This window comes from Staurois parvus, unplaced genomic scaffold (assembly GCF_062004578.1).
Source record: "Staurois parvus isolate SC_StPar_1 unplaced genomic scaffold, SC_StPar_1.0 ptg000340l, whole genome shotgun sequence".
NCBI classification, from domain to species: Eukaryota; Metazoa; Chordata; class Amphibia; order Anura; family Ranidae; genus Staurois; species Staurois parvus.
The window spans coordinates 5,367,702-5,392,503 of NW_028318136.1; the positions used below are offsets into that span (position 1 = coordinate 5,367,702).

At 42.2% G+C, this 24,802-nt stretch overlaps 1 protein-coding gene across 1 annotated transcript in view; it reads left to right on the top strand.

Annotated features, from left to right (window-relative positions):
* Positions 1-407: 407 nt before the first annotated feature.
* Positions 408-24,802, top strand: part of LOC149456983 (cytochrome P450 2G1-like) — a 51,208-nt gene continuing 26,813 nt past the window's right edge. Inside the window, exons 1-6 of the mRNA XM_089684267.1 lie at positions 408-615; positions 5,749-5,911; positions 10,894-11,043; positions 14,247-14,407; positions 20,266-20,442; positions 22,241-22,382. Of these exons, the coding sequence (XP_089540393.1) occupies positions 436-615; positions 5,749-5,911; positions 10,894-11,043; positions 14,247-14,407; positions 20,266-20,442; positions 22,241-22,382 (973 nt within the window). The 5' untranslated portion in view covers positions 408-435. The remainder of the gene's footprint in view (positions 616-5,748; positions 5,912-10,893; positions 11,044-14,246; positions 14,408-20,265; positions 20,443-22,240; positions 22,383-24,802) is intronic.

Sequence of the window (24,802 nt, forward strand, 5' to 3'; positions counted from 1 at the left end):
GTCTGACCTCTTTAGAGAGACCACTGCTTCCACCCATAGAGTCAGGTCCTTCTCTGCAGGTTGGTGGCAGAGGAAAGACTGTTCTGCTTGGGCTGTGGTTGCTTTCCAAAGAGAGTGAGCTGTAAGACTTTACACTCCTTTTGTTTTAATGCACCTGGAATACATGTTGCCAATTTCAACTGAAAGCTTAGTTGGACTTTAAAGTGACTTTGCAATAACATTAACATGTTGAGGCTAATAGGATTTTGGTGATTGGGTTTACGTTCACTCTCTCCGTAGTGTAACTTTGTTATGATGAAAACATTTTACACAACTCTTTTGCCAATGTACATAATAGTCCCGCCCAGTTGATGTTCAGTTATGCCTGTATAAAAAGGATCTGCAGTGCTTCTAGGCTGCCATTCTGGACTAATCTCAGAACTGACACTCACCACCATGTATTTCTCGGAGGGTATCACTCTTTTGCTTGTACTAATAGTCTCCGGGCTTCTCTTTTTCATGAGCCTAAGTCTGCTTTGGAGAAGAGGAAAACTTCCACCAGGTCCGACCCCCTTGCCTATACTAGGGAATATTCTTCAGCTAGGTGGAGGTGACATTGTGGCTCATCTGGCAAAAGTAAGTAAACATTTTGCTCTTAGATGGGTAGATCTCTTAGGTGGTCAGCTGACCCAGAAACTAACAAAACAAATAGAATTTTCTATAGAAACATTCAAGATAAGAATTTACAATAACACCATACGTGGGCTGTCATGTTTACTATGTACAAATGCAATCAATTAATCACTAGAAGAACAGTTGTAAATGTAATTAGTAAATAATAGACTTTACCCATCATAAAAGGCTCAAAAAACATAAAGAGATATGCCACCGGCCAAGGGAATAATTTCAGTATTCTAACCTGGTCTGCTAGGGTGAGCTGAAACAACGTACCCACCTAGCAAATCCAGCATTGTCAAACTGTCATATGGGAAAAGCAGCTGCACTGCCTTGTCCTGCACTGCCATCTTCTTTGTGGCCTCATCGGGAGGTTGGCTGTCTCTTCCTACCAACCAGCCTCCCAATGAAACTGCACTGTGCATGTGCAGTGGTTATAGTCATCAATCCTCCTAGGATCTGTTACAAGGGCATCCCAGGAGGCTTTGGGTGGATGAAGGGTGTCAGTCTGGCTTAGGTCTTAAGGTGGATGTGCATTCTGCGCTCCACTGAAAAAGGATCCCCTTCCCTGAATTTAATTTTTTTTAAAGGGAGAGGAGCCTGATGATCAAAAGTGAGTAAAGTTCCACTTTAAAGACCACCTCTGGGGATAGAGTATCAACCCAATGCCCCCCCCCCCCCACTCAACTACACAACTCATTTTTTATTCTTTACTCTTTTCTACTATCAGGAAGGGCTTGAAGCACCTCTCAAAGCTAAAGGCTTGAGGATCTCCCTGGTGATACTCCGAATATGGGAGCACTGATCCAGAAGTGTGATCACGGTGTATGGCCTCAGCCAGTGCTGCTTCAACCACGCCCCCTTATGCATTTCACCCCACCCACCGGGGCCTGGTCACCTCTGTGACCAGGCCACAGTGGGTGGGGTGAAACATGTCATATGGTGTGGCCAGAGGCCATACACCATGATAACACCAGGTTGTTTAGAGCCGCATCTGATCCTCAGCATACTCTTTTCTGCTGATACATTTTTTTCAAGGTCCTGATGGTAATTAGGATTACATCACATAAACACTCACCATAGAACTAATAGAGAAGAGAGGTTGAGGAGATGGGTCACCCAACACACAGCTAGCTAGGGATAGCAGGCAGCATTTCCAGATTAATTTATTTCTTTTTTTCCTACCTGGATAATAAATATAAATTAAACCTGTTTAAACTGAGTATATGACAAAATAATGAATGTATAGGCAGAGGATGCCATCAGCGAAAAATTTATGTAAAAATGATCATTAGAATCAGAAGCAAGCCTTGACTTGTCCGGTAATAATTAACCCTCAAATTACCCTTCCCTCCCTCTGAGCCTCCCTATTGATTTTGAAATATATTGGGTGGTTATACTGACCAACGAGAAGGATTAGGAGCAGGTCATGCTTGACTTTTACAGTAAAAGTCAAGAATTGCAAATAAAGCTGCCTCTACCTCTGGATTTACTAGCCAATTTACGTATGGTTTTCACAAAAAGTTACTACTGCTCATGTATTTTCTTTTCATTGTACAGTATGCTCAGTTTGAAATTCCCAGGCTCTCAACTAGTTTAGTTTGAAGACCACTTTGCAGTGATTTGCTGGCATTTTCAAAAATGTGTTCCCCCAGTTAAAAGTGCCATCTTCTTACTCACATTCTCCTGGCCTGAATCCAATCTTTATGAGTAAAGAAATGTTTACACGAGCAGCCTTTTAATTATTTTACTGTGAGACAACATGCCAACATCTCTATACAACAAATTCTTCACCTCCATGTTCCAAATTATCAGTACAGCTCTTAATAGTGTAAGAAACCTGAATTCCGAAAGTCCAGTTATCTCTCCTTCCACTGTGAGTCCCCTAGCACTGGATCCTCTTCTAGAGTCTCTCTGCGGCCTGGCATCAAAAAAGCAATCTCCTGTCAAGGCTACTGACTTGCAATGGGGTTGATTTACTAAAGGTAAATAGGCTTTGCACTGAAATTGCAGTTGCTCTAGATCTCAGGGGAACGTACAAGGAAAATAAAAAAATAAAAAACAACATTTTTGCATGCACATGATTGGATGAAAGAAATCAGCAGGGCTTCACCTCATTTCAGAGCATCCCCTCATATATAAAGCAACTACACTTGAAGTGCACAGTATATTTACCTTTAGTAAATCAACCCCATTGTGTAGATCGTGGATTTTCTGTACTCATCCTCCTTCTGCCCAGGACTCCACTCACACCAGCTTATAAAAGGGTTCATACTTCACCCACAACCACACCCAGGAGTAGGCCTTCGGTAAAAAGGGTACTAACCCCTGCTTACATGTTCGTATTTCTAAGCTACTCTAGAAATCTGGTAGAATGTGGCTGCCAAAGACATAACAATTGTTTCATAACTCAGCTGTTTTTAATCTAAAATTGAGACAGTTCTAAAAAACACAATTGAATGCAGCTCTGTACTCATGGTTACATTATTAAATTTATTTTGTAAAGGCAAACAGTGTAAGTACCTGAATTCGACCTAGTATCATCCTCTTGCTGTCCTGGCAATGCAGAGCTCAGACTAGGAGAGAAGCAGCGCAAAGAGCCAGTCAGTTGTGATGCAGTGCTCATGTGCTAAGGATCATGTTGATAGAAGTGAGAGCAAAGTGATGGAGAAGGGAGCTCAACAGTTTTCTGTTTCCCCTTTTACAGTACACTCTCATGCTTAGGGTGGAATGAGACCTGTGAATGTTACTTAAAGCGGAGTTCAAGCTGAGAAAAAAAAATAATAGTCAGCAGCAACAAAAACTGTATCTGCTGACTTTTAAAATACAGTCACATACCTGTCCCTCAGTCCAGCGGTGTCCTCACCACCACTGATTTCACCAGCCGCCTTCTCTCCCTGGTGCCGGTATCTTCAGTGTGGGCACGGCTGTGACCGCTTGTGGCTTCATAGCCGGGTTCCCACCGCGCATGCACGAGAAGCGTTGCACTTTGTGAATGGCCCCGTAGTCTTCTGGGACTTGTCACGTGTCCCAGAAGACTACGGGGAGGGAGGAGGGGAGGATAACTTCCGCTTCCGATCGCCTTAGGCAATTGCAGTGGAAGTGGGAGCAAGTACCTGTCAAATCCATGTACCCAAAGGTGCTGAATGGGGAGAGGGGGAAAAAGACTTAAAGCGGAACTTCCCCTTTTGGGTGGAGCTCCGCTTTAACTGCAGTAGAAAAAAATCAGGTCTTCTGCCCTGCCAGGCTGTGAATAAAATGTCCTGGAGGATTATTTTGGAAAGATGTCATCTTCTACTGAGAAATGAAGGTGAAGCCATTGCCATGGAGGGTACTGTGATCTTTATTAGAGTCAATGAATACCTGCTAAACGTTTAGAGATACAGATTGTTTAGCATGCATGCAGGTAAAATATGCATATTTGAAGCTAAGCACACTTTAAAATAATAAAACATCTAGGTATATAGTCAGATACAAATGATGTGTTAATGGAAACTAACCTTAGAAAACAGTTGACTGGGTTTGAAATTTTGGGCCAAATTTTCATTGCCCTTAATCGGTGACCGGACAAGGGGTGGGCGGCTGCCCTGGGCTCAATGGTTTACTGTAAGTATAGGGGGCACCTTCCTTCTGCTACAAGGCTGACAGGAGGAGTAGTGACAGCTGCATCACTACTCCTGTCAGCCCAGCACTGGGAGTGGTGAAGAGAGAGCTGGGGAGGACAGTGTTCTCTCTCCCCTTCCTTTCTGCCTCTTGTGGGGGGGACTCCATTGTAAAAATTGCACTCTTTCAGGTCAATGTAAAACCTGACTGACTGATCAGGAGATGCAAGTGATTTTGACAAGTGACTGCTAAGCGCCGGATCCCCCTCATGGACTAAGGGGGGGGGGGATTTCGGCATCCTTGCCCTGGGTGCTGGATGACCATATTCCAGAACTGCCCTTTATTGTGGGCAGCATAATCATACATTTAAAAGTATGGGGTCATTTGGACCTAATCCATCAATCTATAGATGCTAGGTTGTTGTTGTAATCAGTGGAGCATTGTTGATTTGTTATTGATAGGTTGTTGATTGCCATTGTCTGTTCTGGTTTTCACAGGCTGCAAGTTTGATTGCTCTTCCCTGCTGTTTAGAAAATTGTGGGTTTTTCTGGAACATTGGTGTGGAGGAAGGCAAATGGGCAGCATGAATATTTATATTGTTTCAGCCAATCCTTGGGAGAGATGGCCCAGATAGTGTCTGGGAAGGTGTCTAAATAGTCTGATTTTCAGGACAGCATTGTCTTCCTGCCAAGGAATTCCACCTGTTTAGGTGAAGGGTGGCTACTTCTCACCCCAAGCAACTGTTCATCGAGGTCCCAGCTAGGACTAGTTGGGGGAGCTATACTCAAGTCCTTTGGAGTTACCTTGATCTCTGTTCAAGAATCCTGTCAGAGGAGTTGCTGGAGAGAGTTAAGGGGATTGTTAAGCTCTCCCTCTGCTGTTGTAGGAAGGAGGCATCCAGTTTTTCAAAGGACATTGTGAGTACTGATCTGACCTGGGATTTTCTCTTTTGTGACTGTGCATTATTTGGTTTGCTGGGTATCATAGTTCCTCTCCTGAGAGGTACATACTGACTAGTCCTCTCTAGTTTGTGAAAGACTGTTTGGTAAGCCTGAGATAAGTAATTTCTCTCCTGAGAGATTCATACTCTCAGCCTATTTAGTGTTATTGTGGGAGAACTGTTTTGTAACCTGGAAGTCAAGTAGTTCCTCTCCTGAGGTTTACACACCTTTGGTCTCTACTAATCTCTCACAAGAGAATTTTGTTCTGAATTTGGCAGAAGATATTTGTTCCTGAAGTACAGAAACAGTAAAGATTGTCCTCCTATTTGTACATAGTTCTGACAAATCCCATACAATTCCCAATCCCTGTCTGAGTTAAAAAAAAAAACAAGAAAAGATACCAGTAGACTGTTCATTGAACCAGACGGAGTAAGTGTTGCTGTGTGCCTGACTGCCTGTCCACTAATCTGAAAAGAACCTTGGGACCAAAACAGTAGGCCCTCTCAGGGGCGAGCACTACATAACAATAATATATTCTATTTCCACATAGATGAGGGAGAAATATGGGGACATGTTTACCATTTATCTGGGGTCTCGTCCAGTCGTGGTGGTTAATGGATACAACGCGGTCAAAGAAGTCTATGTGGATAGAGCTGATGATTTCATAGCCAGAGGAGATATAGCCACATTTGACACTTCATACCATAACTACGGTGAGTAATCTGTACATAAATAGAAAAAAAAAAAAAATATATATATATATATATATATATATATATAGTTTCTCTTGCTTTTTGCATCCCTTCTGGGGAGAGTCACCCTCAATATTTGTCCTGGGGACCACTATCAATGTCAAAAAAAAAAACTCCCAATGAGAAAGTTGTTTGGTGGCAGCTGTCTGAAAGGGGATTCCAACTTAGTTTATATAGCAATGACTCCTAAGTGAGCTGCTGGAATTAAAGAATAAGTTAATAAGTTCACTTTTTGTAACATGTTAAATGTTACCCCCATATTTAGGGCGTAGGGGTGTGCTTCCTTGACATGGGGTCAATGAGTTAATTATGGTTGACTTGGGTTAACAAGGGGTTAAAAGAGGTTATATAGGAATACTTTTGGTAATTTTTTCCACTTGACCTGTGCAGATCAAAAGTCACTCTTTTGATCTCCACACAAAAGGACTAGTATAAATATTTTGTAACGAAGACAGTTTCCTGAGAGAGGCCTTTAACAGCAACCTTGCAGTAACACTTTCAATTAGCAATGGCTCCAAATTCTGTCATTCTGTAAGAGCAATCATAATCTAGATATAGCACCACAAAGCATATGTCCCTTTATCAAGAAAATTTCCACAGTACATGGAGCTGTAGGCATTGGGTTCTTCTCAAAGTAAGCTTCCTCCTCGTTCTTCTACCACCAGACAAGGTCCTCACCCTAGTTCCTAAGTTGCAAGGGGTGTGCATCCTTGACATGGGGTCAATGAGTTAATTATGGTTGACTTGGGTTAACAAGGGGTTAAAAGAGGTTATTTAGGAATACTTTTGGTAATTTTTTCCACTTGACCTGTGCAGATCAAAAGTCACTCTTTTGATCTCCACACAAAAGGACTAGTATAAATATTTTATAACAATGATACCATCACAAGGTGTTTATCATGAAGCTAGCAAACTCTGCTGATGTAGAGGCTCCTGGGACACAGGGCAGGACCTGGTTGTCATAATGATGACCAGGGGATATAAGATACCTTCAAGATACCAAGATGAAGTTATCCTTGCTTAGCTCATAACCAAAAACAACAATATGTAAGCATAAAATTAAATATCTAAAAATGTCATATAAAAAAATAAAAACATTTAAAATGTATTTCTATTTTTGCAGTCAAATTTAAGAAAACCCTTTTATATGTTTTTGTGTTCCCATTCCCATTTAAATATTTCTTAGCTTGGTGTTTCTCAGGAGAATGTGTAATGGCTGAATGAAAGATTTTTTGAACAATATCAGAGTGAGTCTGAAGTCTGTCCCAAGTCTCTCCTCATTAACATACAGTGAGGAACAGAAGTATTTTAACACCCTGCGATTTTGCAAGTTCTCCCACTTAGAAATCATGGAGGGGTCTGAAATACACATTTTAGGTGTATTCCCACTCTGAGAGACAGAATGTTAAAAAAAAAATTCAGGAAATCACATTGTATGATTTTTAAAGAATGTATTTGTCTTGCACTGCTGAACATAAGTATTTGAACACCTAAGAAACAGTAAGAATTCTGGCTCTCAAAGACCTGTTACTGTGCCTTTTAAAAAGTCCACCTCTACTCCACTCATTAATCTAACTTAGTAGCACCTGTCTGAGCTCTTTAAAGACACCTGTCCACCCCACAGTCAGTCAGATGCCAACTACTACCATGGGCAAGACCAAAGAGCTGTCAAAAGACACCAGAGACAAAATTGTGGACCTCCACAAGGCTGGAAAGGCTACGGGGCAATTGCCAAGCAGTTTGGTAAAAATAGATCAACTGTTGGAGCAATTGTTAGAAAATGGAAGAGGCTAAAGGCGACTGTCAGTCTCCATGCAAGATGGGGCTCCATGCAAGATCTCACCTCGTGGGGTATCATTGATGATAAGAAAGGTGAGGAATCAGCCCAGAACTACAAGGGAGGAGCTGGTTAATGACATGAAGAGAGCTGGGACCACAGTTTCAAAGGTCACTGTCGGTAGAACAATACGCCATCATGGTTTCAAATCATGCATTGCACGGAAGGTTCCCCTGCTCAAGTTATCACATGTCCAGGCCCGTCTGAAGTTTGCCAATGACCATCTGGATGATCCAGAGGAGGCATGGGAGAAAGTCATGTGGTCAGATGAGACCAAAGTAGAACTTTATGGTCTAAACTTCACTCGTCGTGTTTGGAGGAAAAAGGATGAGTTGCATCCCAAGAACACACCCCTACTGTGAAGCATGGGGGTGGTAACATCATGCTTTGAGGGTGCTTTTCTGCGAAGGGGACAGGACGACTGCACTGTATTAAGGAGAGGATGAATGGGGCCATTTATTGTGAGATTTTGAGCAACAACCTCCTTCCCTCAGTCAGAGCACTGAAGATGGGTCATGGTGGGGTCTTCCAACATGACAACGACCCGAAGCACACAGCCAGGATAACCAAGGAGTGGCTCCGTAAGAAGCATATCAAGGTTCTGGAGTGGCCTAGCCAGTCTCCAGACCTAAATCCAATAGAACATCTTTGGAGGGAGCTGAAACTCTGTATTGCTCAGCGACAGCCCCAAAACCTGACAGATCTAGAGGAGATCTGTGTGGAGGAGTGGGCCAAAATCCCAGTTGCAGTGTGTGCAAACCTGGTCAAGAAGTACAGGAAACGTTTGACCTCTGTAATTGCAAGCAAAGGCTTCTGTACCAAATATTAACACTGATTTTCTCAGGTGTTCAAATACTTATGTTCAGCAGTGCAAGACAAATAAATTCTTTAAAAATCATACAATGTGATTTCCTGAATTGTTTTTTAAATTCTGTCTCTCAGAGTGGGAATGCACCTACAATGTGAATTTCAGACCCCTCCATGATTTCTAAGTGGGAGAACTTGCAAAATCGCAGGGTGTTCAAATACTTCTGTTCCTCACTGTACAATGCAAGAAGCTGAACCCATAAACCATTAACCCTTTGTTAGGACAGACAGTGTTCAAATCTAGTTACAATTGACAATGAAGATCTGCCTACACAGTACAGACAGGGTTTTTTTTATGACAAACACAGATACCCAGTTGGCAATGAAAACTATGTGGAATTTTCCCTGCTGGAGGGTCCAGAATGCAGCATTTAAAAAGGTAAAGGTGTGATTTGTTGTATGTTTATTTATTTACTATTATGGTGTGGTAATGGGAACATGTAACAAGTAAATATTTTACCAAGTTGGCTGCAAAATTTAAAATACATTTTAAGAAAAACGCATTAATAACTCCGATTCTGTACTCAAATTGTTCTATAATGCCCCTTGGAGGCATTATAGAGCATTTTAAGTGAGTACAGAATCTGAATCTGGCAGAGACATTCACGCCAGTGGAATATTGGAGGTCATTTTGTAGGGCTCTGGCAGTGCTCAACCTGTTCTTCCTTGCACAAAGGAGCAGATACCGGTCCTGTTGATGGGTTAAGGACCTATCTATGGCCCTGTCCAGCTCTCCTAGAGTAACTGCCTGTCTCCTGGAATCTCCTCCATGCTCTTGAGACTGTGCTGGGAGACACAGCAAACCAACTGGAAATGGCACGTACTGATGTGCCATCCTGGAGGAGTTGGACTGCCTGTCCAACCTCTGTAGGGTCCAGGTGTCGCCTCATGCTACCAGTAGTGGCACTGACCTTAGCCAAATGCAAAACTAATAAAAAACAATCATAAAAGATGAGTAGGAAAAAAAAATGTCAGTGGCCTCCACCTGTAAAACCATTCCTATTTTGTGGGTCTTCTCATTGTTTTACCATCTAGTGCACCTGTTGTTAATTTTGTTAACCTGTTTAACTCCAGAGCAGCTGAAACTAATTAACAACCCCCTCTGCTACTTACCTGACCAGATCAATATCACAGGAGTTTAATTGACTTGATGCTGTAATCTGATTAAAAAATGTCCTTTCATTTTTTTGAGCAGTATATATATATATTATGCAAATTTTTGAGGACAACTGTAAGTGAAAGTCAGTTTTATCCTCCAGGAAACGTTCCTCCATTAAAAACAGAACTTGCACTTGGCTTCAGTGAGTGACTTTTAAAGGCTAAAAGCACTTTAACCAACCTCACTACTATCATGTTTCTTTCTAAAACATTGAGGAAAAAAATAAGATCACCTTGGACCATTTTTCAGTAAGCTGGTAAGCAGCTGATTTTTAAAAGTGAGCAGCTACAGTATTTGTAGCTGCACCTGTTGACTTTTATGTATCTAAAAAATTGGTGAAGTTCCCCTTTAATCCCATTTATATTATTTTATCATTATAATCAATTTAATTCAGAAAATTACTGATAATTAAATATTTTTAAATATGTTATGTGACTTTAAAGAGTAATAATACAATTCCGCAAGGTTCTACACTAGAGATTTATCTTTTTTATCAATTTCATGATTATTTTATAAAGGGTGCATAAGTGAAGCCCTCATTCAATCCATTAGGTATTTTGGAATTTTATCTAAATATCCATTTAGCTTCTATATGTAATATGATTTTATTTAGATCTCATTTGGATGGCCTAATTTATTATCTTGAAGTATCCAAAATTTAGGACAATCAGGCTGCATTCACGTGATTTTGAAGCTATAAAATGCTCAAAATTAAAAAAATCACTTGTTATCTATGGTGCCTGTTTGCACTTGAGCACGCAAACAGTGTGAACAGACACCATAAAGAACAAATAATTTTTTGTAAACTTGAGCATTTTGTAGCTTCAAACTACAAAACACTCAGGTGTGAATTCAGTTTAGGGATTTCATACATGTCCTGTTAATGTTTTCCCTTCTTTTAAGTAGAATATCATTGACATGCTCCAAAATCCGTCACTGTCTTATTGTTTCCTCTATGTATAATTTCAGACATGGGCATTCAGCTGCATTTATAAAACCTATGGATCTACAAAACTCCAGTATAGACCTGTCATTCTATTTTACTTATACATGACTTGTTGTGCTCATTTTATTGATCAGGACTGGCCTTTACTAGTGACATTGACAGGTGGAGAGAGCTTCGCCGATTTTCTTTGGCAGCACTGCGAACGTTTGGCATGGGAAAGAGTATAGAAGGCTGTATTATAGAGGAGTCTCAGTGTCTGGTGACTGAATTAAAAAAGTCCAAAGGTAAGGAAGATAAAGCTATTAAAAACATATCTAAAGCCAAAGTTTCAATGGGTCAATGCTACCATAAACCTGTGCTGCCCGCTTGTGTGGCCCCAGAGGAGGTAGATGCTGTGGCACTTTTTATCCCGTGTGGCAATTTTTATCTCCTTCTCCCTCCCTCTCTCGCTCCCCCCCCCCCCTCCCCACACTCTTTCTCCTTCTTCATCCCCCTTTCTTCCCCCCACCATTCTCTTTTCTTTTCTCCCCTCTTTTTCTCCACCCCCTCTCTCTCCCCCTCCTCCCCATTCCATCCCTCACTCTCTTACCTCATTTCCCTCCCTGTCTCCCCCCATTCTATCCCCTCTCACTTCCCCCTCTCTTTCTCCCCTCCCTCTTTCCATTTTTCCCCCTTTATCCCTCCTCATTTCCCCCTCTCCCCCTCTCTTTCTCCCCTCACACTCCCCCTCCTCCTCCTGTCTCATCTCTTTAGCTCCCCCCCCCCTCTTTTTCTGCCCCCTCGTTTTTTTTTCTCCCCCTCGATCTTTCTCAGATCTCTTTCTCTTATTCTCCTTTCTCTCTACCCCCCCCCCCCCCACAGGGTCTCCCCTTTTCCTCAGTCCCTTTTTCTTTCTTCCTCCCTCTCACCCTCCTCGCTCCCCTCCTTTTTTTCTCCCTTTCTCTCCCTCCTCTCTATCTTTCTTCTCCCTCCGCTCTCTCTCCTCCCAATTGGCTTCCTCTCCCCCCCCCCATATATTTTCTCTCCCTTTCTCTCTCCCCCCCCCTCTCTCTTTTCTTTCTTTCTCCCCTCTCCTCCCCTCTCTATTTTCTCCCCTCCTCTCACTCTTTCTCCTTTCTCTCTCACCTCATTTCCTCTATCTTTGCCTCCCTCTCCCTTCACCAACTCTTTTTTTTTCAATTTCTCTGTCCCATATCTCTCTTCTCATTTTATATAATGTCATCAGGGTATAGATTGGTCTGTATATAATGTATAGTATGGTGTACATGTATAGTTTGTACCCTGATACCATACTGTGTATTATATACAGACCAGTCTGTACCCTGACACTGTACTGTGCATTATATACAGGTAGTGTATATAACATACAGTATGTTGTCAAGGGGGGGTGTGAAACCATGCTTTACAGCACCAGGTGACAGCAACCCTAGTGACGCCACTGGACTGTTAAAGGCTTGGTCAGATTTTTATAGCTGTACCGTTGGATAAAAAAAGCTTTAGAACAAGCTCTGTACAAAATAATATAAAAAATAAACATAGACATACTGGGGTTGATTTACTAAAGGTAAATACTGTTGCAATTTGCAAGGGGATTTTCTCCAAAGCTTAGTAAATAATGAGATTATTCAGAATTCACTGACAGGTGCATTCAGCCTGCAGTTGACTTCTTTCCAATCTGCATTTGACCAGCTTAAAATGGGTTTTACATTCTCATAGACCTGTATGTGAATGCAAAACCTGCTTGAAAATAAAAGCCCATGGACACAGACCCTTAAAGGGACCATTGGTTTATTATAAGTTCTACATTTTCTCGATGTAGCACTCTCTCCGAAAGGTTATTAAGCTAGTTAGGTAATTTAGTTTTTGGCTCCTCTGTAATCAGTGGAGCAGCTTGTGATTGCTATGGAATTTTTGAGGCTTTATTGGTTGTAGGTTTGAGGTTTCCTCCTGCCTTTTAGAGCAGGGGTCCCAGAACTATGGCCCTCCAGCTGTTGAAGTACTACAAGTCCCATCATTCCTCTGCCTCTGGGAGTCTTGCCTGTGGCTGTCAGAATCTTGCAAGGCCTCATGGGACTTGCAGTTCCTCAACACCTGGAGGGCCATAGTTTGGAGACCCCTGTTATAGGGGATTCTAAAATGTAGTAGGCTGGAAAAGCAACTCAGCAACAAAGATATTTATTTTGTCTCAGACAATCCATGGGGAAGGGTGCCCAGAAGGTGGCTGGGGAAGTGCATAAATAATCTGGGGTCTGGAGCTGCCCTGTTCTTGTCCAGGAAGAGACGTTCCTAGCCTAAAGAGCTGCTGCTCCTCTGGACAGTGCAGCTGAAGTTCTTACAGGAGATCACTGAGGTCCCAGCTATGCTAAGAACTGGGTGGCCTGTTCTGTTAAAATGTGCTGGAACTGGTTGCATTGAAGATCTTGTCTGAAGAGTTCACAGAAGAAATAATGTACAATACTACCAGTGTCTATAAATAAATAACAAAGACTTCTTGTGTGCAGCTGCCACCTCTTATCTCAAAGGATGTGAATAAATATATGCTACCGATGGTGCTTGCTTCCTACCATCAATAATATATAAACAAACTTTATACCCAAATATTGCTCATACAAACATTGCAACTTAAATAAATATATATGTGCAAATAATTGTAATGCAAGTCTACGGCATATATATAAGTGCAATGCCCCATATGTTCCATAGACTCCAACTCAATTAAAATGATCAGAAAGTCCATATAAAGTAAAGAAAGTGCTAATTATCCACCGTTCCCACTACCGAGTGATCCACCACCAATGATCAGAAACACTCCTCACTCACCGATATGCCACTGACCTCCTAGTTATACAGCAAGAAAAATCATATAGCGCTTTTTGGTCACCCCAGAACCTCCTTAATTGACACCTCTCTGTGCGTTCCTCACCAGATGGTCAGACAGTATTCCAATGGCATTTAAATTGCATGTGGTCCAAAAAAGAGAAGAGATCTTGTAATAGTGTGAAACCATATAATTAAATAATGTAAAATAGTTTACAAAAAAAATACATGCCCATAGTTAAAAATTATTGCAGCAATCCTATAAGCAATCACTGTTCTGATCGCATGAGAAATCACAAACTGCTCACTGTGCATTCCACACTAAACCAGAAGTTACGCACCAGAAGTTCTGCTTGGTCAAGCAGAATTTCTGGTGTGTCACTTCTGGTTTAGTGTGGAACGCACTCTGAAAGGTCCGCTGTTTCTCATGCGATTGGAACAGTGGTTGCTTATAAGATTGCTGAAATAATTTGATCTATGGGCATATATTTTTTATGTAAATTAATTTACATCATTAAATTATACAGTTTCACACTATGAGGGTAAAACAGTGGGCTCTTTTTATAGGTGAGCACGACACCTTTAAATCCATTTCACCATAACAGAATGTATATGGAGCCATGTTGTATTTTTTTTGTCTGCTTTTACTTCTTTATCTCCCATATTCTAGGATCATTTCTTGATCCTCGACATTTCTTCGGCAAAGTTTCTGGCAATATAATCTTTTCCATCCTGTTTGGGCATCGCCATGATTATGATGATACTGAGCTTCTTGATGTCATAAGCACCATGTATGACACTTTCTACATCATCAGTTCACGCTGGGGGCAGGTAAGAGCCAATGACAAGCATACTGAGATACTTATAACCAGTAATAATTAGTAATAATTTGTCTGAGATGCAGTATTCATTATTAGATATTACAATGGCATCTGTAAGTCAGTGAAATATATTTGGCAGCAAGTAAACATGTTGTCCATGAAGTTGATGTGTTGAAAGCATTAAAAATGGGCATCACCATTTGTTGTGTATGGGGCTGTTTGATGGTTGTGTGCATTAGGCACATGACAGCTGTAGGCGATATTCATCTTGTTCAGGTCACAAGTCTGCCGTGCCATTTTGTCAGAGGAGAAAAATGGTCACAGTGATCTTTTCCTCTCCCCCTCCCACCTCCTTTTAGCTCATACAATTCACAAAATCATAGTTGCTGGCAGACACCCCTTATCAGCCTGGTAATAGGACTAGCAGAATCTAACCCCCCAATATACATTGCAGAGCCCATAAAAGTGTGAAGACTCTAAAATTTCAGCATATTCCATAATTCATTAAATAATGACAGCACAGCCAGAATATAGACATGTTTACCTCCCTCAGTTATTGGGTAGCATTTTGAACCCAAACACCCATATGCTAGGAGGCACCAGAGTGGATTAGGCCTCCACACCCCTCCTATGAGAAATATATATCCAAGACCTGTCATATCTATATCCATTTTGAAGCTAATTTCATGCTGGACAATAATGTGCATGGTAACAGACTGTAAACGACAAGTACTCAGAAATGTATATACTTGTAAGAAACTGTATTTGGGACTTGGTCATGAACGTGGTGACCTCCCAGCTCCCACCCCTTAAACCGGATGATTGGTCAGAGGGTCTTTGTCAGCACCCCTTTGATATCACAGAAAAAAGGAATGACAGGACGTGTGAAGAAGCTCTTGTTTTACCATCAACGAAAGAACACCTGTAAAGTTATGAAAGCCGATAAAACCTTCTTTATTGACTGAACTTTATTTCTTTGTAGCACCCTTTTTCTGTAAATATTTTATTTGCACCATTTTGACCTTTTCATTATTAAATTTATTTTGAAAAGTGTTAAAACTGTCCCTAAGGCTTTTAATGCAAACTAAAAGAATCCCTGTCTTTTGAATAGTGCTACTGTATGACATTTCTCTGAACATACCTGTCTGTGGTGACAGTGTGTGTTGCAGTGTTTATTCTAAAATCATAGTTGTTATTGTTAAGATTTTGAATTTCCTCCTTCTCAGTAAAAAGGCAATGGTAGCGTTTAAAAGGTTAATTGCTTAATTAACTTAACTCAGCGACAATCACTCTTAGGCCCCTGGCACCTAGATCATGGTTCTGCAAGCCAGAAGATCTTTCTGCAGGGTACAGCTGAGAGTGGCATGGTTACATATGTGACAGCGTAGTGTGAAATTGGCCAGTCATTTGTCACGAATTGGTGAGAAAGGCATGGGTCGGACACCGCATTCATCACAGGATGCATAGTTGTAGACCAGTCAGGGTTCCCATGCTGACCTGTATCCACAGACAAAAGCACCTGCAGTAGGTACGTGAGCCTCAGAACTGGACCACAGAGCAGTGGAAGAAGGTGGACTGGTCTGATGTATCATGTTTTCTTTCACGTCATGTGGATGGCTTGATGTGTATTTGTTGTTTCTCTGGGAAAAAGATGGCACCAGGATACGGTATAGGAAGAAGGCCTGCTAGCAGAGGCAGTGTGATGCTTTGGGCAAAGTTCTGCTGGGAAAACTTTGGTTTTGCTATTCTTGTGCATGTTACTTCACACGTACTACCTACCTAAACATTGCTACTGACCAAGTACACCCCTTTAGTATAGTATTCCCTGATGGCAGTGGTCTCTTTCAACACGATAATGCGCCATGCCACACTGCAAAAATGCTTCAAGGAGGCTTGAGGAACAAAACAACAAGTTTAAAGGGTTAACTTGGCCTCCAAATTATCCAGATTTCAATCTAATCAAGCATTGTGGGATGTGCTGGAAGAACAGGTCCAATCCATGGAGGCCCACAGCCTACCTTCATAGATCTACTGACATCCATGCCTCGGCGGGTCAGGGCTCTTTTGGTCTCAAAAAGGTGACCTACTCGATATTAGGTGGCTGGTCGTAAAGTTATGGCTGATCGGGGTATATATACTATATATTTTGGTTATGGCACATGCAGGGCTGGTGCTTCCACTAGGCAAACTAGGCAGCCGCTTGGGGCGCACTACCACCTAGGGATGCCTGGGTGCAGCTCAGGTTGGCACTCTCTCTGTTCAGGATGCTGCCACGTCATGAATGATCCTCCAGCTAAAGGGAGGGATGGCAGAGGGCAGGAAGAAAGGACAGAGGAATATGTCAGGTGTGTGGGGCCAGTGTAGCAGCTGAGCTGCTGCTCCTTCCAGTGTTTCTCTCAGACTCAGCCCTTACTGCAAGCTGCCTGGTGGCTGCTGATCACTGTCGAGTTCCAGCCCTTCTCTTCCCATTTATCAGTGGAGGCGGAGTTGCACCTGCGGAGAAAGGTAATGTCTGACTCTGATATCTCGTGTCAGTGTGAGTGTGACCCGGCTGGCCATCCATCACATGTGTAATGTGTCAGCGAGTGATGACATCATCATGATCCCACAGCCTGCTCTTCTAGTGCTAGCTGGGCCTGCTGATCTGCATGTCTGTGGGCTGGGCTGCCTGCTGTCACATCGTTTTATCTCCCCCCATTTCCTGGAGAATTCCAGCTTCGGATTTGTCAGAGTGTGGATCCAATATCCTCCACTTACTGCAACTGTCACCCTGCCTCTGCCAGCCACAGATAGTCCATCCGCGGCACTGATTTTGACTTTAGTATTGGTGCTGGTGTCATCTTATGAAACTTATTTTTGCAAATTAAAAGAAATTTAGCAGTTTCATGTTTTATTGATTTAATATTTTCTACTGTTTTTAAACATTTTTTGGTGGGGGGTGGGGGGATTGGCAAAGTAATTGGTCTTGCCTAGGGCACAAAATAGTCTAGCACCAACCCTTGGCACATGACACACAGAAAGGAATACCAGATTTTTTACTCCTGCCACAGAAAATCTTATTTGGAGCTTTATCAGAATATCAGAGCTTCACCAGAATCAGGAAAAAAGTTATATAGAAAGTCTTAATTTTATTACTTTGTTATTGATTCCACATTTGTAGCATATGTTTAACTGTTGGGGATTTACATAAAAATTTTGGGACTCTCAGGGAGCTCTCTCTTTAAATAGAGCTCAAAGTGCATTCCAAATCCTATTCTAGGGAAGAGAATAGAACTCCCAACAGCTTTTTATTGCTATCTGTGCACCTGTTGGGAAGATTCATCCTCTTTATTAGTGATGGGCCGAACACCCCCCTTTTCGGTTCGCGGTCAAACATTCGAACCTAACGAAAGTAAAAAGAATTGCTGGCAATTAAAAATTTAGCAAACAAATGGTGTGGGGTTCCTCCCCTCCCATCCATACCAAGCCCTCCAGGTCTGGTATGGATTTTGAGGGGAACCCGCACACCAAAATGTATTTTTAAATATGGTGCGGGTTCCCCCGAAAATCAATACCAGATCCTTATCTGAGCATGCAGCCCGGCAGATCAGGAAAGGGGGGGAGCAAGATCCCCCCTCCTGAACCATACTAGGTTACAGGCCCTCAACATGGGGGGTGCTTTGGGACAGGGGAGCCCCCCTCCCGCATCAAAGCACCTTGTCCCCATATTGATGGGGTACATAGTACCACTACTCATTCACATAAAAAAAAAGTGTAGTGTAATAAATATCAGTAGTCTTTTGTAAGTCCTTTAATAAAACAACAAAAAACAAAAACAAAAAAAAAATGTCCCTTGAAGTAGATCCAATGTCAACCACGATGCCCACCTCCATCGCCAACTCAAAAAAGGCTCTGCTCTTGACGCTGGCTCCCACTATCTGACAGCTCCACCCACCTGACATTTCTTAAATATCTATGGCACAGGGCCACCCAGTGACTTCTGGGTCGATGATGTAAAAACGGGATGGGGTCACCCGGGGCCACCTTTGACAAGTTCTTAATAAAAAGACAAAAAAATGGTTCCATCAATATAATCAATCGTCAGTCATGGCGTCCAGCATTGTCACAACAACGTGCTGAAATTAAAAAAAAAACCCACAGCAGCAGACCCATCCACACTCACACTCGCCGCATCTAACATTTGCCAGTCAGATGTCAACAACTGGGTGGAGCTAGTGGTGACATCACTGCTAGCTCCGTCAAATTGTGCTGTGATTGGCCAAAGTGTTGCAGCTAACCTGTGGTCAGGTGCATTGCTTTGGCCAATCACAATGCACTGGTAACAACCAGTGTATTACGGGGAGCAGCGGCCGAACAGCACACATGAACACCCGATGTTTGAGTAGAACTTATGTTCAACTCGAACATCAAGGACATCCCTACTAGTGACCACTGTCAGCATATCAAAAAGCAAATCAAAAAATATGAGTTATCACTAGGGCAGGCATAATGGGGAATTCTTCCATGGAGGGCATTTGTTCCAATGGCAACTATCTAAAAGATAATTTTCTATACTCTCTATGCTCTCTCTTTCAGCTTTGTCTCTGATACATAAAGAGAAGGCTCACCTCTGCAACAAATGCAGACAGCAAATGCAAACTTGACAAGGGTTTCACCAATCCCTACTCTCTACAAAATTAAAAAATGAAAATTTAGGCTTTAAAAATAATTTGACAGAGGATTAAATTACTCTTATTACAGAATAAAAGAACTTCAGAAAACAGAAAATTATGGAGATTGCCTATTGGGTAAACAGGGTAAATTTCAAATGTTCATATTAAATATTTTCAATGTAGCAACCTCCTAGATAGCTAGGGGGAGCTAGAGTTCAATTTGTAGTAATGAGGGCTGAGTAGCAGCCCGAGTGTAATAGTTAGCTGGGTTGAATTGAGGTCAGGGCTGAGAGACTCTGCAGCACAGTTCCCTGACACCCTCCCCTTATTTAGAGACTTAGAGGAGTCTAGAACTCAGTGAGGGGTTGGTGAGGGGGAGCTGGTCTGCACTCTTGAGGGATCCAGACCAATCCCCAACAGGAGGCTTGGCATGGGGTCAGGACAGCCCTTAAGAGTGACCGAGCCTGCTCAGTAGCAGGAAAGTTCGGGTGGAAGATGAGTAAGAGGCTGAAGAGCAGGAGCCTAGGGGGAGGCCCGGTTGGGAAGGGGCCCATCTACACTCAAGAGTTCTGGAAAGGAGGAAAGCTCAGGACCTCACTGGTCCCCAGGGCAATGACCTCCTCTGCAGCAGGCAAGGAGAGGCCCAGCAGAAGGTCTGAGAGCAGTCACCAACCCATTGGCTCATAGGCAGAGGACTGAGTGAGAAGACCTGCACCCCCTGCACCCGAGGCACTCTAGTGGGATTAGCTTTATATCCGTGACTGTTTCACATTGAGGTGACACTGGATCCCCTGCCTAGGGATTCCTTCAGTCAGCTGTATTGAAGAGGATTATCCAGTGTCTGGGGTAGTACACCTGGAGAGGCTGGCTAGCTCTCCATGAAGAGGATTTTTGTCTGAAAGGACTTGTACATAGCTGCGGGAATTTATCCAAAGTTGATGTTCCCTTGGACATCCCATACACCCCTTACCACACCCAAGTTTAAATCCTCTAATAAAAAATGCGTGTTGCCTGGCTGTGCAGGACTATAGGGGAACCCAATCTTCAGCAACTCCGAAGGGGGTAGTGCTACATTTACATAGCTAAATGTAAAAAAAATATCTCCAGCCATGAACATAATAAGGAAAATGTACAAAAACACTGTGTATACATATTAATCATGCAATCTACTCATCATATGTAATTTACCATGTGATATTCAATTTACTTCCTTTAGATGTTTGAAATGTTCCCCAGAATCATGATGTTAATCCCAGGAAAACACCAAACCATGTTATCCAATATGCAGAAGCTCTTGCATTATGTAAGGAAAAGAGTGGAGAAGAACAAGGAGACTCTGGATCTGAATAACCCCAGAGATTATGTGGATGCTTTTCTAATCAAAATGGAAAAGGTGAATAAGGGGTACTGAAGTTAGTATAAAATTAAGGTGCTATTAAAGCTAAAAAAAGTCATAGTTATCTCATCTGTGCAATGGTTTTGCACAGAGCAGCCCTAATCCTCTTCTTCTCAGTTCCCCCTCCGGTGGTCCTTGTTCCAACCCCTTCTCCAATGCCCCCAATAGCAAGCCGTATGCTGGTGAATGCTTGCTCCTGAGCCCCGCTCTATGCGTCCATAAGACACAAAAAGGCCATGATTCGGCCCCCGTCCCCCACTCTCTCTTCATTGGCTCACTGGCTTAGATTGACAGAGAGAGACCCAGAATAACTGGGGCTCCTGTGCACATTGCTGGATTAAGAAGGGGCTCAGGTGAGTATTAGGGCTTGCGATGGGGGGAGAAGCACACAGAAGGTTTTCTAACTTCATGCAAAGAATACATGAAAGTAAAAAACCTTCACCCTTTACAACCACTTTAACAGTATAATTATGATATTCATAAAACAGCCCAGCCATGCAGATTGCAATAGTTATTACTCACTGCCTTTGCAACCCTTGCAGCGTAAGGCTAAGTTCACACTAGCTTTGTAAGCAGGCGTTTGAGGAGCGTTTTTAACACTCCTCAAACGCCTATGAAAATTATACACATGGTAGCACACAGTGCTGTTCACACTGAAGTATTAGCATCGCAGAAAAATTGATGCCTTATGTCGAGTCAGGGGGAGTTGAAGCCTTTCAATGCCTCCCATTCAAGTCTATGGTGACGCTCCTCAAACTCCTGGCAGGTGTTTCTGGGGCATTTGCGAGGCGTTATTACCATTAACTTCATTATATTTGTTTGTTGTGCGGTTTTAACGCTTGGAAAATGCCTATGAAACACCTCAAAAACGCGCATAGGGCATTTGGGGTACGTTTGGGGGAGCGTTAACGCATTTGGGAAGAAGTCAAGTGTGAACAAACCCTTAAACTGTATACAATAGACCTGTGGTATACAAAAAAATTCCATTGGATTGAGAGGGTCTCAAACAAAATATTTTTTTCTCATAGCTAGAGGTAACTTTTTACTGATCAGACATTGCATTGATTATACTAGCTAACTGGGTTCTGGGATTTACTGCCATGGGGACAAGGTTTCACTGGATAGGCAGTGAGAGAAATCTGCAACAGGGATACAGAAATTAAAAGCTAACAGTGGTTCTATCATTCCAGTACTCTACTAAAAAACAGAGCAAAATAGAGTGTTCTCAATATCGGCCTAAAGCTATACATGGCAGGGAAGAGGTCCTGAAACATGATGTCCAGGCAAAAAAACAATACCCAGTCCATAAAGTGTACCTGTAGACTTTTAAGTTTTCAGTATTGTAAGGCATGGTTAGAAACCTCCCAAAAAGTTTTTGGTGCGGTCTGTGGCCTATTGGAGATAATTCCCTTCACTTCCTGTGCCAGAGACACTGCAAAAAGTGGGGATATATATCCAAAGTGAAAGGAAATTCTGACTTAGACAGTTGTCACCTATGTGGGTGTCCTGACTGAAATAATTTTCCTCATTTCCTGTCCTTTGAAATTTGACATGTACTATTCTCCTTCCAAAGATGCAAGGGGGCACTAGAATGGTCAGTATAAGGGGGTCAGCGGATGACCTTTGTAGAAACCATATCACTTTGCCCTACATGAGTGTCTCTTTAAGTTCATTTTACACACCTGATATTTTAGCTTGTAGTGGGTGCTACTGAGGTTATTAGATGTAATCAAATAGGTCTCTAAAGTTATTAATACAAAATATAAATTCATATATTTCCTTGAATTTTCTCTAGGAGAAGAATAACCCCAGCACTGAATATAACATCAAAAACCTGGTGAACAGCACTCTGCAGATCTTCTATGCTGGCATGGAGACTACAGCCTCAACACTGACCTACATTCTTCTTATTTTTATAAAAAACCCTGATGTACTTGGTGTGTATGACATTCTAGCATTGCCCTTTGGTATCATACTTTGGTAATGATGGGTTGTGTAATGCATAAGGTTAAACTTTTCAGAAGTATGTGAAAAGAGGAGCAGTCGGGCACAAAGAAAAAGAGATATACAGTTTTTAAAAAGTTATATATGATAAGAAAAATATTATGTGAATAGATTTTTCACCTTTTCACCACTTTCACTAAACATTCTCTAGTGGTGAATCTATCACTGTTATGAAAACACATTCACCAGGAAGATTCACCTTCAGTGAATGTTTGGTGACTGTCAGGGACACCGTTTTGAAAATATGTCTCTTAAAGTGTATCTAAATCCCAAAGCAAAAAGTTTAATTTATTGTAGCTTGTCAGTCCTTACATGAAGTGGATTTTTTTTCTAGCTGTTTTGTCCAAGGCTATGACTTGAGATCCAGGATCTATACTGATGAATCCTTCTACCCTCCAACAATTGTTGCTCCTGACCTGGCCCTTCACTATTGTGTAGGCTAGTGGATATGATTCTCCAATTATCCAGAATGGGCCTCCTTTCGGTGCATACATAGAGGACCCTTTGGCTCAAATGTTGGTCTGTGATGCTTTAGTGCAAGAACCACTTTTTGCAGTTGCCTTTTGTAGGAGAACACCTTTTTTTGACAAATACTTGGACGTCATTATTAAAGTTGTGATGGAGTATAGAGTACTTTTTCCCCAGAAAAAGATAGCAAAACTCAAGTAAACCTTCTGCTTGAAATAATTTCCTTTCTTTCAGGCCTACAGGTCCACTGAACTTAATTTTGCCATAAAACCTAGACTCTCAATCAGAGGATGCCTCCATTTGCCAAAGTCAGTGGATATTTGTGGACCTTCATGGCCATATGGCCTAGGAAACATTTCAGATGCTTAAGTCCAGAATGTTTTATCTCGCTAGAATTTCAGTCTCTGCCTCAACCCCACTTTATGTTCTCAAACTTGTGAACATCTAAACCAAGGCTGGGGGACCTACACACTACTCTAGAGCAGCTCCTCTCCCAAGGGATTATAATCGTTCCAGAGAAGAGGTTACAGGGTTTCTCTTCAAACCTGTTCACCATGCATAAGGCAAAAGGGAGCTTCTGCCCCATACTGGATCTAAAGATTTCCGGATACAAAAGTTCTGAATAGAATCCTTCAGATCAGACATTTATTTCCTCCATCCAAGTAACATGTTGACCTTTTGAACAATAAGGATGCCTAATGCATGTCCCCATCTTCCTTGCATATCACGTTACCTGTGTTTTGCTGTGGTTATGCAATATTACCATATACTATACCTTAAGTCTTTTTCACTCCCAGGGCAGCACTATAATGGGATATATGGACAACTTTCTTTTGAGGGAACAGCTGTCTCTGACAGCCAATGTTCAGTGGACCATGCAGACTCTACAGGGATTTAGGGGGATCCTAAATGTCCAGAAGTTAGCGCTGGACCTGTTTCTTCACTTGGAGTATCTGGGCTGATCCTGTCCAAGATTTTTCTTCCTCAAGACAAACTCCAAGCTCTTTGCTCCCAGGTTCAGACTCCACAGTCCTGGAGCCAACTGACCCTCTGATTTTCATGATTTTTCTTGGGGCTAATGGTTTGCTATTTCAGTGAAGTTCCCTATGTTTAATCCAAATTCAGACCATTGCATTTCAACATTACGGTATGGGCAAGAGGCCGCAGTCTCTAGATTGTCCCATACGCCTGACCAGCAGGACCTAGCTTGCCCTAGCATGGTGCTGGAATCAGGAAAGTCCTTCCTCCCAGAGGTTTGAAACATTCTCATGATGGATATCAGTCTATTGGACTGGGGAGAAATCCTGGATACCCTTTTGGTACAAGGTACGTGGTAATTGAAGGAAGGTTATCCCCCCATCAAAGTCTTGCAGCTCAAAGAGATGACTCTGGTTTGAGAGGAAATTAACATCCAGCTCTAACCATAATGCATGTCCCTAGTGTGGAAAATTGGCAGGCAGACTTTGTTAGTCCTAAACATCTTCACTCTGATGAAAGAGCTGTTCACCCCGAGGTGTTACAAAATCTCTCTTACTGGTGGGGGGCACTGGACATGGACTTTCAGGCTTCCAGGCTCAGAAGGATTATCTCCAGATCCAGCAATCCTCTAGCATTTACATTGGATGCTCTGGTGGCTCAGTTCAACTTGGTCTACACCTTTTCCCCTCTAAGAGGAATGAGATGCTCCACAGGAAGGAGATTGAGGACATCTCTGCAATTCTCATTGCAACAAACTGGGCCTTTTTGTGCTCCTGGTAGACCCTCCTTGAGTCCTTCTAGATTATCTGGATCATCTGTCTAAAGTGCTGGTTTACCTCCCTGCTTCTTGGTCACAGAGACCAGAGTTATTCTGTGGTATCTCAACTTGGTTCTGTCAGTTCTTTAG